We start from the raw sequence: 27,126 nt of genomic DNA, 5'->3' as shown, positions 1-27,126 counted from the left end.
GAGGTTAGGGAGGGGGGATATACTATTGTAGCCATCATCTTAACCCATTAAGACCAGGAAAGCATCTGTCATTTTAGATTTTAACCACTTTAACCATTATTTTATACTTTGGCTACTCAAAAATAGCAGATATAAAAGCTCATAGCATGGCACCGAGCACTATGAGCTTGTAAATCTGCTATTTTTGAAAGATCGTGAAAATCTTTGCAAACCTTTGAATATATATTTTTTAAAGCGAACATTTGTAACTCAAATCTTTGCTTCTGGGGGTCCCTAGAACAAAATATTTTGAGATGGGGCTCCGCGGCCAAATACATATCATTTTGGGGGTCCGTGACATGAAAAAGTTTGAGAACCACTGGGTTAAATGGCAAATTCATATACTTCATCGTATGACGGTTTCACTCACCACAAATAACAGATTTTCCTGGTGAGAGTCACAGTCGTATGACTATGCATCATTTAGGCTTAAGGCTGTCCTTTAGCTCCTTTAACCCAAATACTTTTACACCATGGCTCTGCATTAGTCGAGCCATCTATGAGAGGGTATGTGTGTCTGTAAGTAATCTCACAAACCGCTCGACTGATCAGTGTTACATTTATCGTGCACACTGCCAGCAGTCCCAGATACGTTTTATACTTTTTGAAATATTTAACTTTAATTTCATAATGGAAGTGAAAGAAGGGGCTCTGATCGGGCTGAAACCTTGCCCAAATCTGGAGCCATACCTCCATAGATATGTCATAGATCAGGGGTTCAAAGTGGGGTCCGGCGACCCCCAGGGGCCCTCGAGGGGGTTCCAGTGGGTCCCCAGCAAAATGTGTTCAAGATCAAGTTAAACCGCTTTATCCCTACACATATAAAAAAGAGGGGGGGGGGCACATAATGGTTTCAAATACTACATATTTAATGACTTTTACATGTCGTTTACATGTAAAAGTTTGAGAACTTATATCCACTGGATCCCAATATCCGCATTATTCCCATTTTAAAAAAAAATCATTGCAATAGTTTTGACTACCTCTGAAGAATAAGAACCGTCCAGAACCTGAATCAGAATTTACACTAGTTTACCCTTAAAAGGAGACATAAGTATTTTGCTGTCATACACGGGCCTCCGATGTGTTTATAATGATATCCATCTTTCGATTGAGCGTGTGCTTCGACTTAACGTAACCTTTGTGCGTGTGCGTGTGCGGGTGTGCGTGTGTCCATTTTGACTCATATGCATGGAATCTGCTCTATGCTATGACACGCACCAATACTATGCTGGGATGCCACAGACCAGTTGTCATATTAACTTTACCACAGGTGCTTATAGAAGTGATTGCTGAGGGGCCTAATTATGGGGTAGCTGTTTAAACAACCTTTCATCACATATACATGTCATGGAGTCTGAGGCATTTCTACAGCAAAATGCCATCTAGTGGTAGTTTTCAGGATTACAACGTTTAAACATCTGTTATGAGTTCTAATAGAAACGTGTCGTTTGGGAGCCACGGTTAGGCTATGAAGCCAAAGTATTATTAATTACTGTTTGTTTTTTCCAGCGAGCAATTCTAGCTCTGTGGCAGGCATCCTTTGTGCATTGGGTGTGGCCATAGTGGGTGCAGTCACGGGATACTTCACCTACCAGAAGAAGAAGTTGTGCTTCAAAAACAGAGATCGTAAGTATTTAGCTAACTAACTGACAGTGGTGGAAAAAGTACTCAAATGTTTTACTTAATTAAAAGTATCAAACTGCAATGTAGAAGAGAAGTAAAAGTCCGGAATTCAAAATTCACTTGAGTAAAAGTACAAAAGTATTGGTATCAAAATGTACTTAAAGTACCAAAAGTAAAAGTACTAAAATGTTTGAAAATAGCCGATCTACAAGCTCACAACGTGTCGCACATGTACATACATCTACAGATGCCTAATCTACTTACTTTACACCACTGATAACTACCATACCCTGGTCAAAATAATGGACTGATACTTTTACCCTGTATAAGCCTTATTTGACTGAGGGCCCAAAATGAGTCATCAATCATGGTCCTAGTTCTATTAGGTGAAAACAATAAGCAGCCATACTATGTTTTATATTACAACCAGAGACTAAATGCCATGTCATTTTTTTGGTCTCTAAATACTTTTTTTTTACCTCTGGTCTAAACTATGAAGGGGTACATACATCACTCTCATTATCGTCACACATTAACACTCCAACAACTCCCTTCACTACAGCTGTAGGTTATGTAACAGCTTGGCAGGGTCAGAGTCCTCATAAAGCAGTGGAAATGGTTGACACGTAACTAGCAGCTCAATCTCATGCTCCAGACGAAACCAGTTAGAGTTTGTCTCACTTGGGCGCAGTATAAAGTTTTCTTGCCAGGAAGCCACGAGTCTCCAGAATCGTCAGCCCTTCCCCTGTGACATAGCCACGTCAGCTGTTACTCTTAGAGTATTGTCAATAGTGTCAATAAGAATAATTTTGTCAGCCTCCCCTGCCTGGTTGAATAAAGGTTAGGTACCACTATGAAGTGCAACAGGTCACACACATCCTGTCCACCGATACTGCTGATTCAGCAAAGTTTTAATTTACAGTCAACACGGAGTTAACCCAAACAATAGGATGTAGCATGTTCAGCCAGGGGGAAACCTAGGAGAAAATGCAGATTTAGACTCTGGCAATCTAAAGAACTGTCTGCATGCATGCGCTCACTGCACTGCAGCTGTCAATGCTCTGACAAGGAGCACTATATATCATTAAATGAGAACTCAAATATACTTTTCTCTCTTGCCACTGACAGTTCGGTTCGCTGTTGCAGCCACAAAGCACAGGGCTGAAACTCAAATCTGTAATTAGCATGTACAGTCTGGAAACTGCTCCTTTGGCAATGAATGCAGAGACTTCTAGACTCACAGAAGGATTGTTTTCTGGTGTTTACCCTCAAACAAGCTCTATTTCATAGTAATGATAGCAAATCTACCCTTACCCACGAAGCCCTCCCTCGCACAAAAAAACCTGTGTCCATGATCCTCCTGGGAGCTTTCACCGTCATATTTAATTAGCTCTCAGTGGAGCTACTGTACACATGGGCACAGCATCACCGGTTTGAAATGGCACACATTCTTCTCTGTCATTGTTTGCGATGGGGGAGAGGATCAGTCGGTTCAGTCGGTTGTCGGTTGGGACCCCCAGGGGGGGTCCCAACCGACAATAAACACTGGTCAAACATTGGACAAATTGTCAAATAATATAAAAAAGAGGCAAATATTGTGAAAATAGCTGTTCTACAAGCTCACAACGCCTCGCTTTGCAAGGCGTTGTGAGCTTGTAGATCAGCGTGGAACAGAGACAAACTAAATGTAATGCCTCAACTCAAATTTGATTATTTTGGGGAAAAGGTTGAGAACCACTGTATTAATAATTTAATACTGTATATTTACCATTTAACCATTGAAGTTTTACCACATAATTTAAACCCTATATACTTCATTGACCGGGGTCCCCTAGGTGGGCTCTATACTAGGACCCCTCCTTTTTTTCTGTCACAACAGATCTACAAGCTTACAACGCGTCATTGTGAGCTTGTGGATGTGTTATTTTCGCCAAATGTTCACCCCCAGAATAGGGACACTAGGGTTCATGTGGATAAGTACACATGAACCCTTTTACTTATAATGATCTGTCTCTTACCTCTCTTTCTCTCTTCCTCTTCTCCCACTTCTCTCTTATCTTTCTTTCCTCTCTCTCTCTCTCTCTCTCTCTCTCTCTCTCTCTCTCTCTCTCTCTCTCTCTCTCTCTCTCTCTCTCTCTCTCTCTCTCTCTCCCTCTCTTTCTCATTAGCAGCCGATCCAGAAGCAGCCCGCAAAGCTGACGCAGCAGAGGCGCAGTCAGATCCCCAGGGTACGAAAAACAAACACACAGTGCTCCTTAATGCTTGCTGCTTAATGCTTACTGCCACACATTTCTTTTCTCCGTTTTGAGCGCTTTATTGCCAGCTGTAAAATTAATCGGCATAATAAAGACCTAGTATGTTCCCTCCACTGCTTTATACGTACCTCATTACATACAGCACAGGAGCACGCACGCACGCACACACACACACACACACACACACACACACACACACACACACACACACACACACACACACACACACACACACACACACACACACACACACACACACACACACACACACACACACACACACACACACATTTAGTACACATGCACACTAGCATATTAGGACCACAATGGAAACAGGTCCCCTGGACTTTTTTGTCATTATCATCATCATTATTATTTTATTTAACTCACGACCATGTTCACATGGTATGGAGCGCAGATTCATAAATCATACCATACATAACAATATTCATACAGACGTAGCAAAAGGCATGACAAGCATTATTTGAACAGAGGAAGAACGTTTTTCAGAAAAGCACCCAATTTACAAATAACTTTTGGCTTATCAGATTACAGTAATACAATAAATTTCAGCATAGATCAGTTATATAATACTTTGGCAGGTATTGTTGTCTAAAATGCATAATGCTAGTATCTTTTCACTCAAACAGAACGTGAAACTCATCTCCAACTCGGTTGTCATTACATAAATTGCATAACTTCTGACTTCTTTCCAGCCCTTTATATCTGCCAATAACCTTTGGAATTCTCGTGTTATTCACCCTGAATAACACGAGATTGTGATATCCTTTTAGCCTTAATGTCATACTGTACCACGTGCTGTTTACATTTCTGACTAATAAAGTATTCAATCAATCAGTCCATCAAATACCCCTACCCCAAAATACGAGTCTCTTCCATTTTTTTAATTGACACTTTTTCTGTTTACAGTCCTCAGTAACCTGCTCAACTCCAACTCTTCCTAGACCATCAAGGACCACATGACCAACCGGACCAATCACAGCCCAGCAAAGCGGAGAACTCACTGTTAAGCTAGGCCCTCAATAGAGCTATAGCACTGTTGATGCCCCGCTATAGGGCTGTGCATGTGTGTGTGAGTGTGTGTGAGTGTGTCTGTGTGAATGTGTGTGTGTGAGTGTGTGTGTGTGTGTATGTATGTATGTATGTATGTGTGTGTGAGTGAGTGTAGGTGTGAGTGTGAGCGTGCAGGTGTTTTGAGCGTGTGTTTGTGCATTAGTGTGTGCGTATGCATGCATGTGTGCAAGCGTGTGTGTATTGTATCTGCATTTGTGTTTGTGGAAAAGGATAGGTGAGAAGGAGGGGAGTAAGTGTTTATGATGAATAGGGATTACGTTATTGTTAGAATGTTGGAATACGTTAAATTGATGGGTCATATTTACTGTTTTAAAACCGATTCTAACTGGAAGCAACACAATCATATTCTCCCCGTATTATCCACACAGGGCTTTAACCTCCTATTATTTCATTGTGACCATAAGCGCTACGATTATAATTTATCTATGATAAATTATAAAATAACAGAAATACTCCTGATTTATTTTCTTTCCTTTTTTGGCTACAATCAATTTATTAATCATACAATGTGAATGTATGTCAAAATGTGTAAAGTTAACACATGTAGTCGTGAGGTGGAGCATTCTTAAACCAATGACAGACTTGTATATATATAGCCATTATAGAAGTTCCACTATTCCGTGCTGCACTGCTGTCCCTGCTTCCAGAAGAATTTGTTGGGAACTATGTTACTTTCTCAACCACTAATAGAGCGTACAACCAATTCTCACAGCAGATAGAGACAACTGTTGGGTTACAGTATGATCGTTTTATTTTACAGTCAAAAAATATATAAAGAGTTGTCGATAATGGCCAATAGTGCAGGATGGAACTTCTACAGTGACTACAACTGTACTACCTGGAATCAAATCTAGAGATGCTGTTTTAATTGGTCCAGTCCAAGTTTAGTGGACAAATGATGTCACTCTGTGTGTGTGCGTGTGTGTGAGTGTTTTAATTGGTGATGGGGCTTAGTTTTAAATCCTCCTGGGTCACTGCTGCTTTCTCTCAGTCACTTCAGGAAGTAAATTATATTTGATAATTTTGACTACTAAGATAATACATTGATGTTTTAAAGGCCCTGAACACTCTTGCATGGGTTTTCAGTTACTCTTGCTTATTACACTTCTAGTCAGGTCGATGAAGAAGGTAAATTGGCCTGCCCTTTGAGGTGCAGCAAAACTAACAGGAGTATGAGGGAGCTGTCAATCAAACATAGTTTGTGTACGCCCACACAGCTCTGAGAAGAGGTGTAATCAAACAGAGTAACTGAAAACACCTGTATGAGTGTTCAGGGTCTTTAATAGACTCATCCAGATAAGCTCATCAATATCAATCACTTTGCTACCAAAATCCACCAATTAACTTACTGAAATCATGGTTCTTCAATAAGGACTCTTTTCTTTATTTAAAAGAGATCCTATTCCTGAATTTACTGAAGTGAGCTGTAGTGAAGTTCAACCCGGATACTGTCTGTCTACAGTTAGGTTAATCTGTAATGTACAGACTTACAGTGATCATGTAGTAGAATATTAGACATTGTTCTGACCTACAGTAGTGTGTGTCAATCTAGTTGTGATGCAGTAATTTCTCCTCCTATAGTGCCTTACACTGACACAGCCTGGCCTGCCTCCAACCCAAAGATGGAAGAGTTGTGCCATTTAAGTGCAGTCCTCCTAATCAAAACAGATGTTGAATGTTCCAGATATCAAAAAGAAGAAAAAGAAAGAAAGAAAAAAGAGTGTTTGGAACTCTTTGAGCCTTGATAGATTACATTGGTACAACTCTTCTGTTTTTTGTTGTGCATCTGTTTGGAGTTGTTGAGCAGGCTGGTTGCTGTCACTGTGTTTTTTTTATTCTTCATATCTCCGCATTACAAATATTATTCACCTGTGATTTTTTTATACGAGTCATTTACATGGTTACATAACAGCAGCGGTGCCTCAAAGCTTAAACTGACAGCCTGCAAACAAGGAGGTATTTAGCGGTTGTCGTCTGCACGAATGTAAAATGGCTCAAACGTTGCGGTTTCTCAAAGATAATCTGCCAAGATAACCCTATTTCACTCCCATAGCACAATTATAGTAACAAACTGTAGGAATGTCTTTCTGTTGCCTTATTGTTTTATGCCTTATAGTTCTGTACTTGCTCCTCCCCCTTTAAAGTGTGAAATAGGGTTGTTGAGATTATACAGTGCCACAGTATGTGAAGTGCAGCCATGCACAGAATGTGTACCTTGTTAACGCACCGTATAGCTGTAAAAACAGGACAGAGACTGTTTCTAGCAGCCTAGCCTCAATTTGAATGAGATTAATAGTCTGTGATGTCATGTATTGCTACATTCTACTGTACATGCTGTAGGTTGGACCCTGGGTTAAAACTGCTCATTCCTTTCATGTCCCATATGCTGTTCTAGAGTTTGCCTTATTCCTTAGACCAAACCAAATAATCATACAGCACACTATGTAACGAAAAATGTCATCAGAAAAAAAAAAAAAAAAAAACTATGAACACATTCAAAACAATGCAGTACTCAGTAAAAATGTTCCAAACTAGTACATTCCAAATGTCTAGCAAATTGTCCTTTCAAAACATGGACACAGCCATTTAAAGGCAAACCCTGATTGTTAATATACAGTATCCAGTCAATCCAAACTCTATTGAAAGGAAACTGCGAAAATTGACCCAGGTCTCCAAATGTCTTCAGTACACCCGCACAAGTAGAATCCTTGCTAGGGGCCAAAAGGACTGATTCCTTGTCAAGGAAACGTAGAGTGGTGGATTTATTCCATCAGTAAAGGAAGGAATATGCACAGTGAGATATGTTACCAATCTGGTTACATATATTATTATCTTACATATACTGTAGCGGATATGCACAACTGTAATGCCTAATTTATACTTTGTCGTGCGACTGTGTCACTTGGCAAAAATAACTCATTTTTTCGGTGAATGACGTGGAGAAAACAAAATCTGTTCTTTTCGGCAAATGACACAGTTGTACAATGAAGTAGTTTATTATTGTCATAAATCCAGTTTGTGAACTCATCGTCTAGTCCTTCCTTTAATTTCCAAACCAACAGAGAGCCAATCAGTCCGATTCCCTTCAGACAAAGAAACAACACTATAAGCATTGTAGAACTGCCTTCATACCAGAATGTAGCTGAAGGAATCTGAGACTTGTTGGCTCCCCAAGTGCACTTCCTGGTTAATGCTATGATATCATCCATGGCAATGCTCAATCCTGCGTTATGCTGCCTCTCAAATGTTCCCAAAAGGAAAATAACAACTACAACAACAACAAAAAAACAACAACAAAGCAGATGTTTTGCAGGTGATTTGATAACACAATCTCTTTGGAAGATGCACTTTCCTATCCTGTATACATCTTGATTCATTAAATACATTTATACTCTCCAAGCTGACTTCATTTAGGATTCTTCCTTTTTATTTAATGATTCTGTCTGTCTTTTTCATGATTGTTTGTTTTGTTTTGTTTTAAAACTGTCTTTAATTTTATCACAGACACTTATTTAGTTTATTTTTCTTTTCAAACTATGTAAATAATGTTGGAGGAGTTAATAAAAGAGTTTCTGAGGGGGTCACTGCCCAGTCTGTCTGTTTGTTCTCATATGTCACGTATGTTGTTTGCTTAAATACTACTAGCAAAAGCAGTTATTTCTATCAATAGCTCCTATTGGTCCAGTTTGTAATTATGCTCAGTTCCTACTAAAAATACCTTTCAGTAAGTTTGTCTATTCCATTTAGATTGATACATAATTAAATAATAGTGCTGATAGTACCACAGAACAAATAGTATGCCTATTAAGTTCCTTGTGGAATATTTGGAGAAAATTCAAACAAAAACACGTGTGAGTCACAGTCAGTTGATGTTACACACCAATAAGTTGGTTGAAATGTTATGTGAACGCTGTTTACGTGTTACATAAAACATTTAAAAACATAGCTGTGACTAATGCATCCTAAGACATGCCCTGAATTGTGCACTATGATAGGTATTTGTTGTTTGGATGTGGCGATGCATAAACATTATTGGTTTGTGTGGGAGTGATGAATGGTGACAGGTTCATAAAACAAAGCCTGGGGCTTCACAGGTAAAAATTTGTGAGAACCTGTAAAGAAAATCTTCACACACACACACACACACACACACACACACACACATGCATGTGCAGCCTACGTACACACACTACCCGACAACAAACACTGCAAACTTCACTTTCATTTCACTCTCAATAATAAAGTGCAAACACCCTAACTAAAACCAGCCCCTGGTTGTAGCATCACCTGTTGATGACTCACTGAAGAATGTGATTTTGGTTTTCATTTAATTGGGTCAATTGGCTGAAACTCAACTGTCTAGATCTGTGTACTGCATGGGGTTGAGGTGACTCATAGCGTCTGAATGACTCATAACGAGTGAATCACAGAACATTTTTTATTATTGTCATGTTTTGTTTTTTGTTTTGTTGTTGTTTTATTACCATGGGGAAAATAATGTGACAAGTTTATTTAGGCAATTGAATAATACTTAAAAATGTGTTAACTTGTGCATTACTCATTAGCATACACTGGCTGGCATTCATTCATTCTTCAGTCAGGTTTTAGAGGGACTTTAAAGGACAACTTTGGTTTTTCACAACCAAGGTTTATATTTTAGCTTGTAATTAAAGTAAATAAAAGATGAGTGTTGTTTTCTATTTATTTACTGCTTTCTATAATTTTAGCAATTTTAGCGATATTTTTTTACAGTGGGCGGGGGCATTCTGTCCGGTGGCTAAATATGTATTTTACACAATCCCATGTGTCCCATGGTCTTTGATAGCCAGATGTGAGTTATTGGGGGCTAGAAGAGCTACTGTAATTAATAATAAAGAAAACGCAGAGTTATTGTGTAAAAAAAATACATATTTAGCCAACGGACAGAATGCCTCCGCCCACTGTAAAAAATATCGCGAAAATTGCTAAAACTATAGAACGCAGTAAATGGAAAAAACACTCATCTTTTATTTACTTTAATTACAAGCTAAAATATAAACCATGGTTGTGAAAAACCAAAGTTGTCCTTTAAAAAAAAATTTATTAGCCTGACACTCAGTCTGAATTTTTTTTTCGAGGCTAGCGATTCGGGGGTTGGAGCCAGGCTACAGGGTAGGTATGCTGAGCACGTTTTCAGCAACTGATCAGCCAAAGCACCAGTGGAAAACCTATTAAGAAAATTTGATGAGAAGATATATTATTGAAAGCAAGAGGGAAGTGAGGCAGTCATCATTACAAGGTTAAGACTTGAAACTGGGACACAGGCTAGACTAGTGCATTAAAAAAACACCAACATTTAATTGGGAAACACCTTGCAGGGTCATGTGACTGCCAGGAAGAGGAGACTGTAGGAACATGTTATTATTTGTTTATTATGTGGTATGGTAATGGTACCAAAGGGAAAGGGTGAGCGTGATGGAGGAGCTGAGAGAAGTGACATTTAAAAAGTGCTCCGAGCTATACACTTAGTCATCTTTTAAGCACCCTAACACGTTTGACTGTTCCTACCTAAACCGTTTAGAAGGTATACTTGTACAGCTACTGATAAGATTTCAAGATAAATGCTGATGGTGTATATCAGTGGTTCTTAAACTTTTTCATGCTAAGGACCCTGAAATGTATATGTATTTGACCGCAGACCCCCATCTGAAAATATTTTGTGCCAGAGAGAGACCCCCAGAAGAGAAGATTTAAGTAAAAAAATAGATCATTATTTTTAAAATTATTTTAAATGCAGATATACAAGCTCGAAGCGCGGCACAAAGTGACGCACTGTGAGCTTGTAGATCTGCTGTTTTTGAATAACCAACATATAAATGGATTAAGACGCTATATTAATTACTTTTACTGGGGAGTGGGACCCCCTGGAACCTCTCTTTTACTCCAGTACATTTCTAGGAAGGCTGTGAAAGAAACTTATCACAGTACACACTCTGCACTGGGATCTACATCATGGGTATTCAACAGGGGGTCCGTGACCCCTAGGTGGTCCTCGGAGTCACTGCAGGGGGGCCACCCTTTTTTTTTTCTGATACTTTTTTTGGTTTGTTTTAAATGTCTGAAAATATGCATGAATCCAACATACTATTAGCAAATATAAATTGTAAGACAGACTGCCCAACTATTAACCACCACTGATGGAGGACAGTCGCAATTTAAGCAACAGATAAGTTAAACAATATATAGACCCAGTCTAGTAAAAGTCTACATACTTCATATAATTACAAATATGAATGATAATAATTCATAGATAAGCCCTAACAAAAAGCCTGTCAACAGAACCTGCTGACAGTAGCAAGTTCACACTTTTGAGTGTTACTTGCATAATGTCCTATAATGTAAACCACACTTCACACCACATATGTGCTGACAACTTATTTATCTATTTCTGTGCCTTTTATACTCTGGTTTTAACAAGAAACATGGAGACTGCCATGCTCAACTAAAACTTTTTCAGACTTATCAGGATGAGAATACAAAGCGACCTAACCTACATTGTATTGAATGAGAGCAGGGTGGAGAGCAACTGTGGTTCAGCAAGACCGACATTTAAATAAGAGAAGGGCAATTTCTCCTATGAAAGCAAACAGGCAGGTGCTCAAGCACTGGTTGGCCGATGCACCTGATGGAGGCACTGCATGCTACACAGGTCACAGGTTAAACTGCATGCTACACAGGTTGCAGGTTAAACTGCATGCTACACAGGTCACAGGTTAAACTGCATGCCACACATGTTACAGTTTAAACTGCATGCTACACAGGGACTAGGGAGTCACTTGTAACGTTGCCAAAGAAAATAGTGCTGAATTGTCAGATGTCATGAAAGCTGTGAAGAAGCTGTAAGAACTAGCCTGGTAAACCCTCCCTCCAGAAATCTCATTTCCATTTGATTTTGGAAATGAGATTTCTGGAGGGAGGGTTTACCAGGCTAGTGAAGAACTTCACCATTCTGAGGTTCGAATGCTTTCACACAGAACAGTGTTGTCTGGCATGTTGAAGTTACTATATGTGTCTAGTCGGGAGTTTTTACTTCTCTAAAACTGCTCAGAGCTGACTTTCAATGACGATGTCTGGGTTGTGAGCTGAACATAATTTTAAAGTTCTATGCAAGGCCACAATGCACACGCCATTCACGTTTCACGTTCATGACAGTCACAGAATTGTAAGCATTCTAAAAAAGTATGTGACTCTTCATCTTTCTATCAGCTAAGGAGTCCATGGCCCGAAAAACGTTGAAGACCCCTGATCTACGTATATAAAAGCAGAAATATGTCATCCAGGCGCGCACACCTATCCATATATCCACCACTTTTTTGAGTTCTTGTTTCAACTCAAAACAAAACACGGTAATAATGGCGGCAGCAGGAGAAGAACAAGCTGAGTCTGATCAGCAGCTGAATCAGCCTGACAAACCTCCAAGAACACCCCATGGCCTTATGAAAAACGCACATGCAGACATAAAAAACATACATTTTCAAATGAAATGATGGTAACATTGTACCTCTAACTTAGAGAAACTCTAGGGGGTTTGATATTCAGTTATTTTTTTAGAAAACACATTCTAGACCATTGACTGTGCAAAATGTTGACTAATTACTCAACTAATTATCCCCCCGCTCCCCCGCCCCCCCCAAAAAAAAATCTCTTGGATTCTGACAGTCCAATGTTGGCAGGCAGCCCTGCTGCAACAAAGGACCACCTTGAACCTTGAACCTACACAGAAGGTAACCTTGCGTCACCACGCTTCCCACACAGAAGGTGGCGCCAATGCAACAATGTGCCAACAGGATGCCAACCGATGCCAAGAAGAAGAAGAAAAAGAAGAAGAAAAGACCGATTTCTATGCCGTCGCAGGACGGTGCCGCGCGCCGAAAATAGCAGACCTAAAAGCTCACAGCGCGTCGAGGATGCCACGTGTGGTGAGCTTGTAGGTCTGCTTCTTCTTTTTTTACACCCACCGTCGCGCGAAAAGCAGGGAAGTGGAAGCAGCTGTGGAACTATTCCTCAGCTCTTTATGAATGGCTTTACTGTTATCACTGCAGTCATGATGAGGTGAGTTGCTGTGGCAGGTTAACAGAATCATGTTACTTTTCTATTAAAGTATGATTCACATTAATAATATACCTAGCAAGATACGGATTATTGTATTGACTTTAGTTTATATACAGTACAGAGAGTAATTGTGCAGTGTCAGTGTGGCTGTCTTGATTTTACTGTCTTTACTCACGTTGACTCCATAGAGGTATAGGTTGACTCAGACTGTGGCCATGACATGCTCCTATGCGTGCTACCTAGCCTTGATACAAGACTGTCATATTATATTTTATGACAGTCTTGGACTTAGTTCAAAATAGTCTTTGCACTTTCGCACTTGGGGTCCGCACTCCGTACATCTACATAAACGTACAGATTTCAAATATAAAGTGCTTACCCCATGGCCACGGATGTTATAAATACGTTCGGGCCCGCAGAAGTACCCGTATCTTCCTTATTGTTCAATAAAAAGCATTTTAATCCGATCGGTGGCCATTTTCTCAGAGTATGCATCAGAGTGCAATACACCTCCCGACCGATAGGGTCGAGTAGTTGAAAGCATGGAGTAAATACGGAGAAAATGGCCACCGATCGGATTAAAATGATTTTTATTGAACAATACGGAAGGTACGGGTCCTTCTGACGGCCCATACATAATTGTAACATCGGTGGCCATGAGGTAAGCACTTTATACTTGAAATATGAACGTTTATGTAGATGTACAGACCCCAAGTGCGAAAGTGCGAAGACTGTTTTGAACTAACTCCAAGACATTATGACCGATGATGACCGCCTTGATCCACGGTTAGATAACTTTGACCATGATATGCTCGTGCGTGCTGCTACGCGTGCATGCTGAAAATGCATACACAACCTACACACACACACACACACACACACACACACACACACACACACACACACACACACACACACACACACACACACACTCACTCACTTCTATGCTAATAAACCCAAGCTGCTATTTTGCATGCATGCTCATGAAAGTTTGCATACGAGAGAGCTTGCTCACTCAGAATATTTGTTTTAGCCTCAAAAGTCACACATGTGTGACTTTGAGGCTAAAACCAACATTGCATAGGCTCTCCGGGCTACTGTGTGTGTGTGTGTGTGTGTGTGTGTGTGTGCGCGCACGCGCGCGCATGCGTGTCAGTCAGTGATGACCATGGTGATCAGCTGCATATTGTCAGAGAAAGTGGGACCATGCGCCCATTACACCTTACCTTTTCCTCTTAAATTATCAAAGTTTGAGCTTTTTTCACTCTGGTCAATGTCTGTTTAAAAAACTATTGCTGGGAATTGTTGGAGCTACTATGAACTTGATCTAGTGAGTGATTTTGCATCTTGTTTTCCAAAGTGTTGATAATACATACAGTTTATCCTTTATTTTTCCTGTACAAATGCAGAAATCCTTATCACATCCGACAAAAGCTGAGAGACCACACATGGGCACGCACGTTTTCCACAGACATGTTTAAATTGAACAATGTTATTGTTAATTCTGTACCTTCTGTGTGTGATACATGTGGGAGATTAGCTATGTTCAAGTTACAGTATAACAGACACTGCATGAGGAGTTGGACAGCTGTCACATTGAGAACACACAGGAGGAGACAGTGGAGGGCAAGGAGTTCTTTACAAATGGTTGCTATTAGATGTTATGCAATATGTTAAACATTTTTGATTAGGCTACTTCAAAACAGACCAGGCCATGTCTGCGCTACACGATTGTTCTGTTTACATTGTCTTGTTCTTTATTTATTATTTATTACCAATAATTTGTGAAATACTTTTAGTTATAGGGTGGGTGCTGCTGTGTTATTAAAAAATACAAAGAACACTATTCTCATCGCATTGCAGTGTTATGTGTAAAAAATCTATATTATTATCATTTTGAATGCAATAACCTTTTGTATACGTAACTTGTGTTTTGATTGATTGATTGATGTACTTTATTTAGTAAGACATGAGAACAATAGTACATGGAAGTACAAATTCACAATACAAGGTCTACTAAACTGGAAGACTCATTAAGCACTGAGCTTGTTTAAGATGAGATCCCCATGCACACAAATCATGATGACATATAAGGCATAGATGACTGTTTCTCTGGTGGTGTTATTCCGGTCATATCCTAGGGAAGAGTAGTAGAATTGTAATGCATATAAACTAAGTTTGGATAAATGTTATACCTGTTCTCCTTGGAGTTGAGTCCTGAGCAGCTCAGTTTGTGGTGGTAGTTGTGGTGATATTTTCGGCAGAAGACCAAAGTCATCATCTGGAGTCCACCTGGTTGGCATTGCCATCCCATGACTCCAGGCACTTCCCCTCTGGGATGAATGCATAGTTCTTGTTTTCCATCACCTTGTACAAGCTGTAGCTTCCAGACTTTGTGTATCTGGACAGCAGGTGTCGAAGCAGGTGACATGTGTAAAGTGAACTACAGTATTTGCACACAGCGATATGTTAAGACAAAAACATACACACAGTTATACATGGATGCTCTCAGCTACGTGTAATGCATGGTACCGCCCCTGATCACCAGGTGGGGCTCATAACCAGTTTGTAGGCTTTGTGTATATATATGTATATAAGGGGATGTCATACTGTTTGTCTGTTTGTTCACTTTATTTAACCTGAAGAAGACCAAGATGGACGAAACATAGCTACTTGTTAAATGAAAGTGTGTGTGTGTGTGTCCAGACAATGCCCGTATATATGGAGTTCCCTGTAGTCAACGCAAATCCACATAGTTTAAAAAAGAATATTAATGGAGATGGACAGGAAACAGGGAGAGAGAGACGGGGAGTGACACGCAGCAGAGGTCGTCGGGAACGGGATTCGAACCAACTGTGCGCTGTCAGGCTGCATTAGAGCCTATATGGGGTATGCTCCTGGACCGCTAGGTCAGTGGGCGCAACGGTTTCTGTTGTGAAAGATGTCACATGCCTTGTCATGCCATGTCTTTGCGTTGTTTTTGTTTTTGTCGCTTCTGCTCAGTCCTGTACTTTTATATTTAGCATTTGTCCTATTCCCTTTATCATAGGTTTCTATATATATGTATATGCATATATCTTTTTATTATTTTCTTTTTTGTTGTTTTTTTGTTTTTTGTTCGTCTTTGCTTTTAATATTAAATAACTGTTATTATATGTAATGTAAACGGTGAGGTTCTCACATAAGCCCCCCTAGGGTTTCTTGCCTCACCGGCACAACAACTATTTCATAATTCTTCCTTTGGAAATAACTATGTTCTAATAACTAATGTCCTGTAAATGTATACAAAAATGTTGTGCAAATCAAATAAATCAAATACAATGTATATGGAGATCCCTGACAAAGGGAGACAGAGGGGGGAAGAGGGAGGGAGGGAGGGAGAGTGGCAGTCAGAACACGCTGTTCAGTCAATAACCCCAGGGTGTAATAACCCCAGGGAGCCAGACAAGCTGATATCTGCTTATTCTATTAACTCATGTTCTATTATCTGCAAACATATTGAAGGCTGTAGAATAGATACGTGGGAAGCCTCACTTCCTGGGTGCCGTCTGCTTCAACCTGACACCAGGGTCTACGTTTCTCAATAGAAGAGTAGGGAAACCTCCAACCACTGCAGATGTGGTATATATTGCATGAACATACTTACAGTTAGTTACTGTTAGTTATCTATTAATCCATTAAAACCTGAGGCCGATTCTACAAATGCCTTCTACAAATGCCTTCTAAATCCTAACAGTTTTGTTTTTAAACGTATGTTGCTATATCGGTGGTTCTCAAACTTTTTCATGTCAAGGACCCCCACAATGTTATGTATTTGGCCGCGGACCCCCTTCTCAAAATGTTTTGTTCCAGGGACCCCCAGAAGCAAAGATTTGAGTTACAAATGTTCGCTTTAAAAAGATATATAGTCAAAGATTTGCAAAAATTTTCACGATTTTTCAAAAATAGCAGATATACAATCTCATATCGCGGCACTCTGTGCCGCGATATGAGATTGTATATCTGCTATTTTTGAATAGCCAAAGAAATCTAAAATGACACTCTGTACACATTGGTAAAAAACAAATGTTATATTCATTCAGTCAAATACATTGTAGATGTCAGCTTTAAGACTCCAGAAGAAAGCTACATTTTGAGATCTATTAGGCTTATATGAACAGGTAAGTGGTGATCTTATTTTTGTGAACTTTGTGAACCTTTTTAGGTCTCTCCCACTGGCCCTTCTACTATCCCTGCTGCTGATATCAGGACATGACGTCACAGTGGCAGAGGAAGAAAGGAAGCCCAATTTTGTCCTGATGATGGTGGACGACCTGGGTATCGGCGATGTGGGTTGCTACGGTAATGACACCATCAGGTATGATGCAACTTGTCTTAGAGCTACTCTCGCTCTCACTCACCCCCTCTACACACACACACGCACACACACGCACGCACTACATGAACCTCAAGGCCTGGAATAAGCTTCCTTTACACCTAAGACAGGCACCCTCTGTAGACACTTTTAAAGCACAGCTCAAGACTTATTTCTTCACTCTTGCTTTTAATTGATTCTGTTTCTTCTGAATCTCTATGTTGTTATTTCTGTCTTTATTGTTTTGCTTGACCCACTGCCTTTTATTTTTAGCCATTATTTCTTGCCATTGTTTTTTTTACCATTGCTCTATTGTTGCCGTTGCTCTAATGTTTTGTTTTTGCTGTGTTTTGTTTTTTTGTCTTTCTTGCTCTGTAAAGCATTTTGAGCTGCATTTATGTCATGAAATGTGCTATATAAATAAAGTTTATTATTATTATATACCTTTCATTCATCCCAACTACCTTTATCATTCGCTTGCTTTGCTGTTATCTTTTGGCTTTCTGATGAAAGGTTTCTTTTCGTTTATTACCACCGTCCTCAGACGTTTCTATGTAATTCCTCGTCTGAGAAAGAGCCACTATAGTCTCGAAACGTCACGCTACCGTGGTAATAAACCTTTAATCTTTTGGAGCATGACACACTGACACAGTGTGCAGACTCTCTTTTCCATTGTTGTTTGCTTCTGCCCTGCACATGGCTTTTTAAAAGTTGGATGTATACGTGCTTTTCTACTTTATCCTTTGTCTCTCTCTCTCTCTCTCTCTCTCTCTCTCTCTCTCTCTCTCTCTTAGTGACCCACGTCATCATCTCTCTCCTCTCTTTCTCCTTCCCACCTGCCATGCTTTCATTTTTCATTATTATCCTTATCCCATCCATCACACCGTCCTTTATATCCTTTATCATCTCTTTCTCGCTTCTGTCCCCATCATCACTTTGTCTCTGTCTCACATGCTCCTCTCTCCTCTCTCTCACACACACACACACACACGCACGCGCACGCGCGCCTGTTACATGTGAATATGACATGAAAAGCTAATAATGATCTGTTTGCTGATCTGTTTGACCTCTCTCTGTCATTCATGTTCTCAGGACTCCTAACATAGACAGGCTGGCAGTGGAAGGGGTGAAGCTGAGTCAGCATATCGCAGCCGCTCCCCTCTGTACCCCCAGTAGGGCCGCTTTCATGACGGGCCGCTACGCACTGCGCTCAGGTACAGGAGTACACACACACACACACACACACACACACACACACACACACACACACACACACACACACACACACACACACACACACACACACACACACACACACACACACACACACACACACACACACACACACACACACACACACACACACACACACACACGTTTCTGTCACTACCACGCTGACGTAGGCATTAGCAATAGATTCGTTTCTCTGATACTTGCTTACAAATAGGCTATACTGGATAGTGATACATGTGTGGCTAAATTTGGTTTTATGTTTTGTCTGCGTGTGCATGCATATGTTTGTGTGAAAATATCGACCTTGTGGGGACATTGTTCTGGACTTCAAAAAGATTTGTAGCATTTGGGTTTCTGAAAAGATTCAGGTTAGGGTTAGGCTTTTAGGGGTTATGTTTAGGGTTAGTTTGGGCCAACAAGTAAATTGTGTGTGTGCGTGCATGCGTGCGTGTGTGTATGTGTGAAAGCCACCGGTGAAAGCCGGTCAAAGCCACTGTTGATTTTGTAACATCTAACAACCACACCCGTTGTAACTACCATCGTCGATGTACAGTAGTAGGTGCAGTGGATGCATTTGCAACTTCTATGGACTATTTAGCTTCCTGTGAACAGCTACCGGGAAGAGAGGCAATAGCCCCGGCGGCCTTCCAGCGGTATGTCCGTCCGCTGTCAGAATAGCAATGGGTGGACATCCAGGCCCATGAGAACAACTACAGAGAGATCTTTAACACCAAGCAGCAGTGCAAGACTAAGAACTTTGTTTCCTCTGGTGATCCAGCCTAGGACATACCCACGGACTGGTTGTTGGAGGGTTACGACAACTTGGGATGCCCAACGACGAGGCAGAAAGGCTGGCAAAGTATTGCGCCGTCTCTGCTGTAATTGGCGGCCGCCATATATGGTGGAGACGCCGCTACTAGTGTCCATGGAGTGCTGTGTGACATGAGTGACTGAATGTGTATCATGAGTATAATGAGGACATACTATATTACTGCACCTACAATATTTGTGTCCTTGTATGCTCTCCCTTGTTTGGACATAAATACATTGTTAAACTGTGTGTGTGTGTGTGTGTGTGTGTGTGTGTGTGTGTGTGTGTGTGTGTGTGTGTGTGTGTGTGTGTGTGTGTGTGTGTGTGTGTGTGTGTGAGAAAGGGATGGGCAGTAAAGGCCGTGTGCAGGTGTTACTGTTTCTGGGAGGTTCAGGTGGGCTGCCCCCCAATGAGATCACCTTCGCTAAGAGGCTTCAGCAGCAAGGATACACCACTGGACTAGTGGGTAAGACACGAGCAAGTGACACACACACACACACACACACACACACACACACACACACACACACACACACACACTCTCACTATAAAAGACTTCTCTAGCACCCCTTTTCTCTCTGCTATCATGATTATCTATTCTCACATTTTGTCACTGATTTGGAAGTATGCCCAGAAGGGAACAACAGCCAGACAAGAGTTATTAAATTGAGAGAGAAGAATTCACTCTGAAAGTTTCCTGCACACATTCCCATCTTATCTGTCCATCTGCCTGTCTTTCTGTCTGTCTGTGTGAAGGCAAGTGGCACCTGGGTGTGAACTGCGAACACAGAGGGGACCATTGTCACCACCCCAACCAGCACGGCTTCAGCTACTTCTACGGCCTTCCCTTCACGCTCTTCAATGACTGCGTTCCTGGGAATGGTTCAGACGTCTTGGCAGACCTCCAGCGAACACTCCGAACGCTCTCTCTGATGCTGGGACTGGGACTGCTCACACTGGTATGTGTGGTTGTGCCTATTCTCCCAAAATCTGATATAACACAGGTACTGTACATAACTTTTGGAATGGTAAGTGACACTTACCCTTAAGAAGATTACTGAGCAGAGGTAAAGTTCCTGCCCACCACTGTGGAGACTGGGATTTGAGTCCTCCACGTTGCATCCGGCTTGGCTGGGCGCTCCAACGAAAACAATTGCTTGTGTTCGCGGGCTGGCAGGGGAGGGTGTATTAGTCGCTGCATTAGCGACTCCTACACGTTGGTCGGGGTAGGCTACCCTTTCAGTAGGGGGTGAAACTGGGAGGAATAGCGTTTCCTCCACACACAAACAAAAGTAGGGTTTGGCAGTGACGGAGACTATAATATTGGGGAGAAAATGAAGGTGGAGGTGAAAAGAATAAACATTGTTGATACTATATAATATAGGTACCCAATAGCCATTGCTAATCATGAAAGAAGGGTGGATGACTCAATTCTCACGATAAATGTCTTTTTAATCACTGACAATCAAATTGTCAAAATAATAATAGGTGTCAACTGCTGCAGCCGGCGGCTCTCTGCATGCAGCCAACAACAAAACATACCCCACTGCCGTTTCATGTTCATAGTTGGTTTGTGTGTGTTTTTTTTTATAAACACATGGGTGTGTATGTTTTGCTTGTCTGTGTGTGCAATGGCTTTTCAGGTTTGTGTGCACGTTTGTGGCCTGCTTGAGGTCAGCATGTGGCTCCTGGCAGTCCTCACCTGCGTCAGTATTGTAGCAGTGGCTGTGTGGTATGTGCCCTTTGGACTCCTAACCACCTGGAACTGCATCATCATGAGGAACCAGGACGTTATTGAACAACCAATGACAGTCGAGAGTCTGCCCCAGAGGCTGCTGGGAGAGGCACAAAACTTTATAAAGAGGTAGAAATTGTACTGTATAGAGATTAAGAAATTCGAATTATTTCCCTATGGAGCAATTTTATTTACATTTTGGAAACTTGATTAATTATTTTGTTTTTGAATTTGGGAGAGAGGTAACTAACCCAGAAGGACAACATGTGAATTGGTCATTTAAGTTAGAAGTTGTTGGTTGACTCAGGTTCATGGCACTAACTCTAATCTTGCACTTTGTATGTCGCTCTGGTTGAAGTCATCTGCTGAATACCGAATTGTAAAGTTGCACGATTCCCCCTCAAAGTTCAGTTGTGCAACTGAATTATCCCCCAAACTGCACTCTACCCTTTCTGCATGTTGCAAGGTTACATTCTGTTACCCAAACAATCAAACATGTTGGTGTAATTTGATGACTCGTGTTTTTGTTATTATATTTACTTTTTTGTTGATGGGACACAGTTTCTAATAATTTTCTAATAATAAAATACTTGCCAGCATGAATCTGAACCAGTCACTATTAAACACTGCTCATTTTATTAAGAGACAATAAATGTTAGATGATATAATCCACTGATCGCAGTGCGTTAACTTGAAGATGAGGTATTCTTTTATCAAGCGACACTGTTGTAGTAATTAGGCTTTTGTGTCGCTGGCTCATGTCCACTCACTCCCCTTTTTATTCCATATTCTCCTCTCCTCTTTAGGAATGCGGATCAGCCTTTCCTCCTCTTCCTCTCGTTGGCACACATCCACACACCCCTCTTCACCACCCCTGCCTTTGCTGGCAAAAGCAGCCATGGTCGCTATGGCGACAACATGGAAGAAGTGGACTGGATCATAGGTGAGTGGGGACTGTAAAAATGAATGAGCCGTAATATAAGCCCTGGATATATGAGACTAATATTGTTCATAAGCCCATGGTGTATGGGGCTAAAATTGTGTTGGGGCACCCCTGCTAAATAAATAAAAATTCCCATATATAATTCATATACATATAAATCAATTATATATGGGGAAAGTTTCACTAACAATGTGCAACAAACAAGCATGCATCACATTGTGAAATGTTTGGGGAAATTGGCTACAGGCAAGCTTACGCCTCTGTTGGCGCCTTAGCAATTGTCCCTCATCGAGAAATAATCCATTCACTGGCTCACCAATGTGTTCACAGACAGAATTGTTTTTCTTACCTCCGCCTCACAGAAACCAGCTGAGGGAAATTACGTTTTAGCATTTCAGATTGAGCTGTTAGCATAGTCGAATGCCAGCCATACCTGCGGCGTTGATGGATGCCTCGAAATCACTTTGAGTGGTTTTCCCGTTCCGCTGTGCTTCACCTCCACTTTATCTTTCACGCTGAACTTGTCCTCACCACACTTTATTATTGTGATACATCTTCTGTCGGCAGAAGACGGCACTATAGTGTGTCTGTAGGTCAGAAGGGAGGAAGAAGGGGGATTTCCTGGAGCCGGTCGATAGTATTCTTTAGCTCAGATTGTGTTCCATTCTTAATACACTTATCTGTGTAACGTTCTTACTCAAGTGCACTGTGAGGTACAGTATAATAGCACATTCAGTGGTGGAAAGTAACTAAGTACATTTACTTAAGTACTGTACTTAAGTACAATTTGGAGGTACTTTTACTTTACTGGAGTAATAATGTTCAATACTGAATACTTTCAATACTTTCAATACTATTATTCTTTTACTCCACTACAATTATTTGAAAACTTTAGTTACAGTACTAGTTAATTTGTAGATTTTGATTATTATTACAAAACATACATGACCCACTTCAGCCCTATATACATTTTGGCCATTTGAAAATAGCCAATCTACAAGCTCACAATGCGACACATTATTTGTCGCTTGTAGATCTGCTATTTTCAAAAGATTTTTCTACATTTTACACATTTGAAAACTTGTGAAAAACTTGTGAAATGGGACATTCTGCATAATGAGTACTTTCTACTTTTGGTCATTTAAGTACATTTTAATACCAATATTTTTGTACTTTTACTTAAAGTAAATTTAGAATTCTGGACTTATTTCTACGTTGAGTATTGATACTTTTACTTAAGTAAAACATTTGAGTACTTTTTCCACCACTGAGCACATTGTTAGCATTGTCAAACCTCATTAGTGTCCTATTCTTGCATTATCACATCAAACCATTATATTGTAACGCCTCGTATGTTACTGTGTAACGTTTGTCCATTTTTAAGGCATCTGGAGAAATTAAAAACTCACTGATCTTGCCACTGTTGAGTGTGACCCTTCACTTGCCAAATGTCATGTTACTGTAACTATCATTCTGATCTCTAAAGTTATATCGATTTATGTTTTCAGGTGAAGTGATGGAGACAGTGGACTCCCTAGGACTAGCCAGCAACACTCTGATGTACTTTACATCAGATCATGGAGGTCACATTGAGGGTGCTGATGCCAATGGCCAAAACGGAGGCTGGAATGGCATTTATAAAGGTACAGTAGCACAGGCAAAATCGATGGGGACTCAAATGAGTCATAAATAACTAATAATAAATAGTACTGTACAACTCTCAATTAAGTTGACATGGCATAATTGTGGTTGTTTAGATTCATAGCAAAGCCAGCCCTAATGAAATGCCCCAAAATTAATATCATTAGTTTTTAGGCTTGACTTTGCAAACTGTAAAATTTTCCTGAGAGGGTGTAAATGTGCTGAGAATGTAATGCAAATAACTGCCATGCAATGTCTACCTCTCCTCTCCTCTCTGATGAAAAAAATGCATTAAAATGTAATAAAGTTTCAAATTCATAAGCCTTCCCAGGAATTCATATTTTACACCAGTCATCCACATGAACAGATTAAGATGAGACTCCACAACTATATCTCTGGGGGGTAAGGGAAGTAGTGCATTTGGCTACTGTATTAATGCTGCAAAGTATCGTTATTAGTACTATACTTTGACAGTTTGATTGCTTTAACCGTTATTACTTTGATGAAGTGAGTCCCTATATGAGTGTATATCGATGTCTTACAGTCCTATCCTTTTCCCACCGGGAAAGGAATGGAGATGTTTATGGTATGTCATCTCTCTTCTCCCCTGTTCTCACTCTCTCTCTCTGTCTCACTCTCTCCTCCAGGTGGGAAAGCGATGGGAGGATGGGAGGGTGGTATCAGGGTGCCTGGCATTTTCCGCTGGCCGGGCAGATTGCCAGCTGGGAGGGTTGTAGACGAACCAACCAGCCTCATGGATCTGTACCCTACTCTCAAATACCTGGCCCAGGACACACAGCCAGACAGGTAGAGACGTTAACCAACTAAACCCTGTGTACTTCCGCGTCCCCCAGGGGTCTATAGTTGGTCCCCTCCTTTTTTCTCCCTCTACACCAAATCTCTTCACCGAAATACAAGCTCACAATGCAACGTGACGCGTTGTGCGCTTGTAGATCGGCTATTTTCGCAGTAATGTTCCCTCTCTCTCTCTCTCTCTCTCTGTCTCTCTGTCTCTCTCTCTCTCTCTCTCTCTCCCCTTGACTGTAACATATCTTCATCCCCTCATGTTTCTCATGTGTTCATTCACTCTCTCTTAGACTGCTAGATGGCTATAATCTGATGCCACTGTTAGAGGGGAAGGCAGAGCGATCGCAACATGAGTTCATGTTCCATTACTGTGGCATCCACCTCAACGCAGTGCGCTGGCATCCACCAGGGAGTAAGCAACCACACACACACACGCACACACACACACACACACACACACACACACACACACACACACACACACACACACACACACACACACACACACACACACACACACACTCATACGCAGACATGCGCACACATCTTACTGATGTTTATAGGGTCCTTTCTTTATTTTGAAATACTGAATGGCCTCATGAGAGTTTGTGTTTGTGTGTTTTTCTCCAGGCGACTCCATCTTCAAAGTTCACTTCTTCACCCCCAACTTCTATCCCCCCGGAGCAGGCGGTTGCTATGACACCAAGGTATGCTTGTGTCACGGCGACCACGTTACCCACCACAACCCCCCGCTGGTGTTTGACCTCTTCCACGACCCCGCTGAGTCCCGCCCACTGACCCCGGACACCGAGCCCCGATTCGCTGAAGTCCTTGAACGGACGGCCGAAGCCGTGGTGAGTCATGAACGCACGCTAACAGACGTACAAGTGTCCGGCGGTCACACACACGGCGACACGCACACACAGCAGACTGTTGCCAGCCAGATGTCTTGGGAGAAGATCCTATGGAGGCCTTGGTTGCAGCCCTGCTGTGGAACCTTCCCATTCTGTGGCTGCAAAGAAGGCACAACAGCAACTTAATAAAACACCTACAGTATGGATGGATACATACGTGCATGCATAGAGAACCCAAGAACATGCACACTGGCTACAACCAACCATTATTTTCTTAACAGATTAATCTGTTGATAATGTTTTGGATTATTATCTAATGTGATAGTTAAATAAGATAATTACTAAACCCAAACAGACGTCTTGAAATAATGTTTACCCAGCAGTCAAAAGCAGAACTTGAGCAACTTAAAACTACATTTTTTACATGTTAGATTCATCAAAAACACCCGTCCTTGGTTCTAGTGACTCATCCTCTCCTCACGTATTAGAAGGACAATATCAGTCACCAGAACCGAGGACGGGTGTTTCTGATGAATCTAACATGTTTAAAATGGAGTTTGAAGTTACAACAGGTTTGTATAGGAAGGGGGTGTGTCTGGTAAAATGAATATCAAATATCTAAAGACTGAATCAAGCAACTTAAAAACTGTCTGGGGGGCTCACAAAAGCCTGAGTAGACGATAAAATGACCCAAAGTTTTCAGTTATTTGATTCAGCACTATTGCTCTTCGGGCGTTTTCTTAGCAAGGACATAACACCTATGCAGTAATGCATACACACACACACACACACACACACACACACACACACACACACACACACACACACACACACACACACACACACACACACACACACACACACACACACACACACACACACACACACACACACACACACACACACACACACACACACACACACACACACACGGTACATACACATACGGTACATACACACACACAATGTGCACAATGACATTTGAGGCACCACAAACATCCAAGCACACATGCATATACTGTACATGCAAATGAATGTGCACAGTGACATGTGAGGCACGCATGCATGCATAATATACAGTACTGTATTGTAACCCCAGGGAGATTTGGCCTGTTTGTGAGCAAACATTTCACACATACAGTGGACATAAACATACATGCCTGTACATGTATATAGTGTCCTCTACATGCATTCACTACATGCATTCACTGCGTGCATTCAAGCAACTTGGGTATCCAGTGTGGTTGCAGCTGCGACTCCATTGTTGTATTGTTTCAGCGAACCATGTGCAGTTAACCACTGAACGGAACATGATGCATGAAGTAAATTATAAGCATAAGGACATAGAAATCAAATCACTCCCAAGGCTTTAAAGTGACTTAACAAGTACAATTGTAAAAGTGGCTTGTGCACATATTGACAGTCATGCAAGACTTAACACAATGAGAAACACCCACAATAGAATGAAAGTTTTCTGCACCTCTCTCTCTTACTCTTACTTAGACCGTCTCTCTCAAACAAACACACACACACACACACAGGCACACGCGCGCACACGCACGCACTCTCACACACACACACACACACACACACACACGCACACAGGCACACAGGCACACAGGCACACGGGCACACACACACA

At 41.1% G+C, this 27,126-nt stretch overlaps 2 protein-coding genes across 3 annotated transcripts in view; both read left to right on the top strand.

Annotated features, from left to right (window-relative positions):
- LOC311063969 (uncharacterized protein) overlaps positions 1-8,599 on the top strand; it is a 31,578-nt gene extending 22,979 nt beyond the window's left edge. Inside the window, exons 9-11 of one of the 2 annotated variants that reach the window (XM_084083622.1) lie at positions 1,552-1,668; positions 3,837-3,893; positions 4,851-8,599. In XM_084083622.1, coding sequence (XP_083939748.1) covers positions 1,552-1,668; positions 3,837-3,893; positions 4,851-4,885 — 209 coding nt within the window. In that variant the 3' untranslated portion in view covers positions 4,886-8,599. Of the gene's footprint in view, positions 1-1,551; positions 1,669-3,833; positions 3,894-4,850 lie in introns of both variants that reach the window. The other variant, XM_084083621.1, reaches the window with a different exon arrangement.
- A 4,434-nt stretch (positions 8,600-13,033) lies between these two features.
- arsh (arylsulfatase H) lies at positions 13,034-25,955 on the top strand. The gene is made up of 11 exons (XM_084084692.1): positions 13,034-13,106; positions 17,311-17,463; positions 18,553-18,674; positions 19,848-19,970; positions 20,261-20,463; positions 21,148-21,368; positions 22,046-22,182; positions 23,691-23,825; positions 24,471-24,630; positions 24,921-25,042; positions 25,261-25,955. Exons 1-11 carry the CDS (start codon positions 13,069-13,071, stop codon positions 25,668-25,670), a joined length of 1,824 nt encoding a protein of 607 aa, XP_083940818.1. The 5' UTR covers positions 13,034-13,068; the 3' UTR covers positions 25,671-25,955.
- Positions 25,956-27,126: the final 1,171 nt, after the last annotated feature.

Source organism: Gymnoscopelus microlampas (assembly GCF_963454915.1).
Source record: "Gymnoscopelus microlampas genome assembly, chromosome: 17".
Taxonomy (NCBI): domain Eukaryota; kingdom Metazoa; phylum Chordata; class Actinopteri; order Myctophiformes; family Myctophidae; genus Gymnoscopelus; species Gymnoscopelus microlampas.
The sequence above is the reverse complement of the archived record's forward strand: the minus strand, read 5'-3'. Positions and strand labels throughout refer to the sequence as shown.

Bases quoted from the DNA above. Each gene is read 5' to 3' on its own strand.
- arsh (XM_084084692.1), top strand. From the start codon at position 13,069: ATGAATGGCTTTACTGTTATCACTGCAGTCATGATGAG. The intron at 18,675-19,847 runs GTACAGGAGTAC...TGTGTGAGAAAG, and splicing joins CCGCTACGCACTGCGCTCAG to GGATGGGCAGTAAAGGCCGT. The intron at 21,369-22,045 runs GTAGAAATTGTA...TCTCCTCTTTAG, and splicing joins GCACAAAACTTTATAAAGAG to GAATGCGGATCAGCCTTTCC.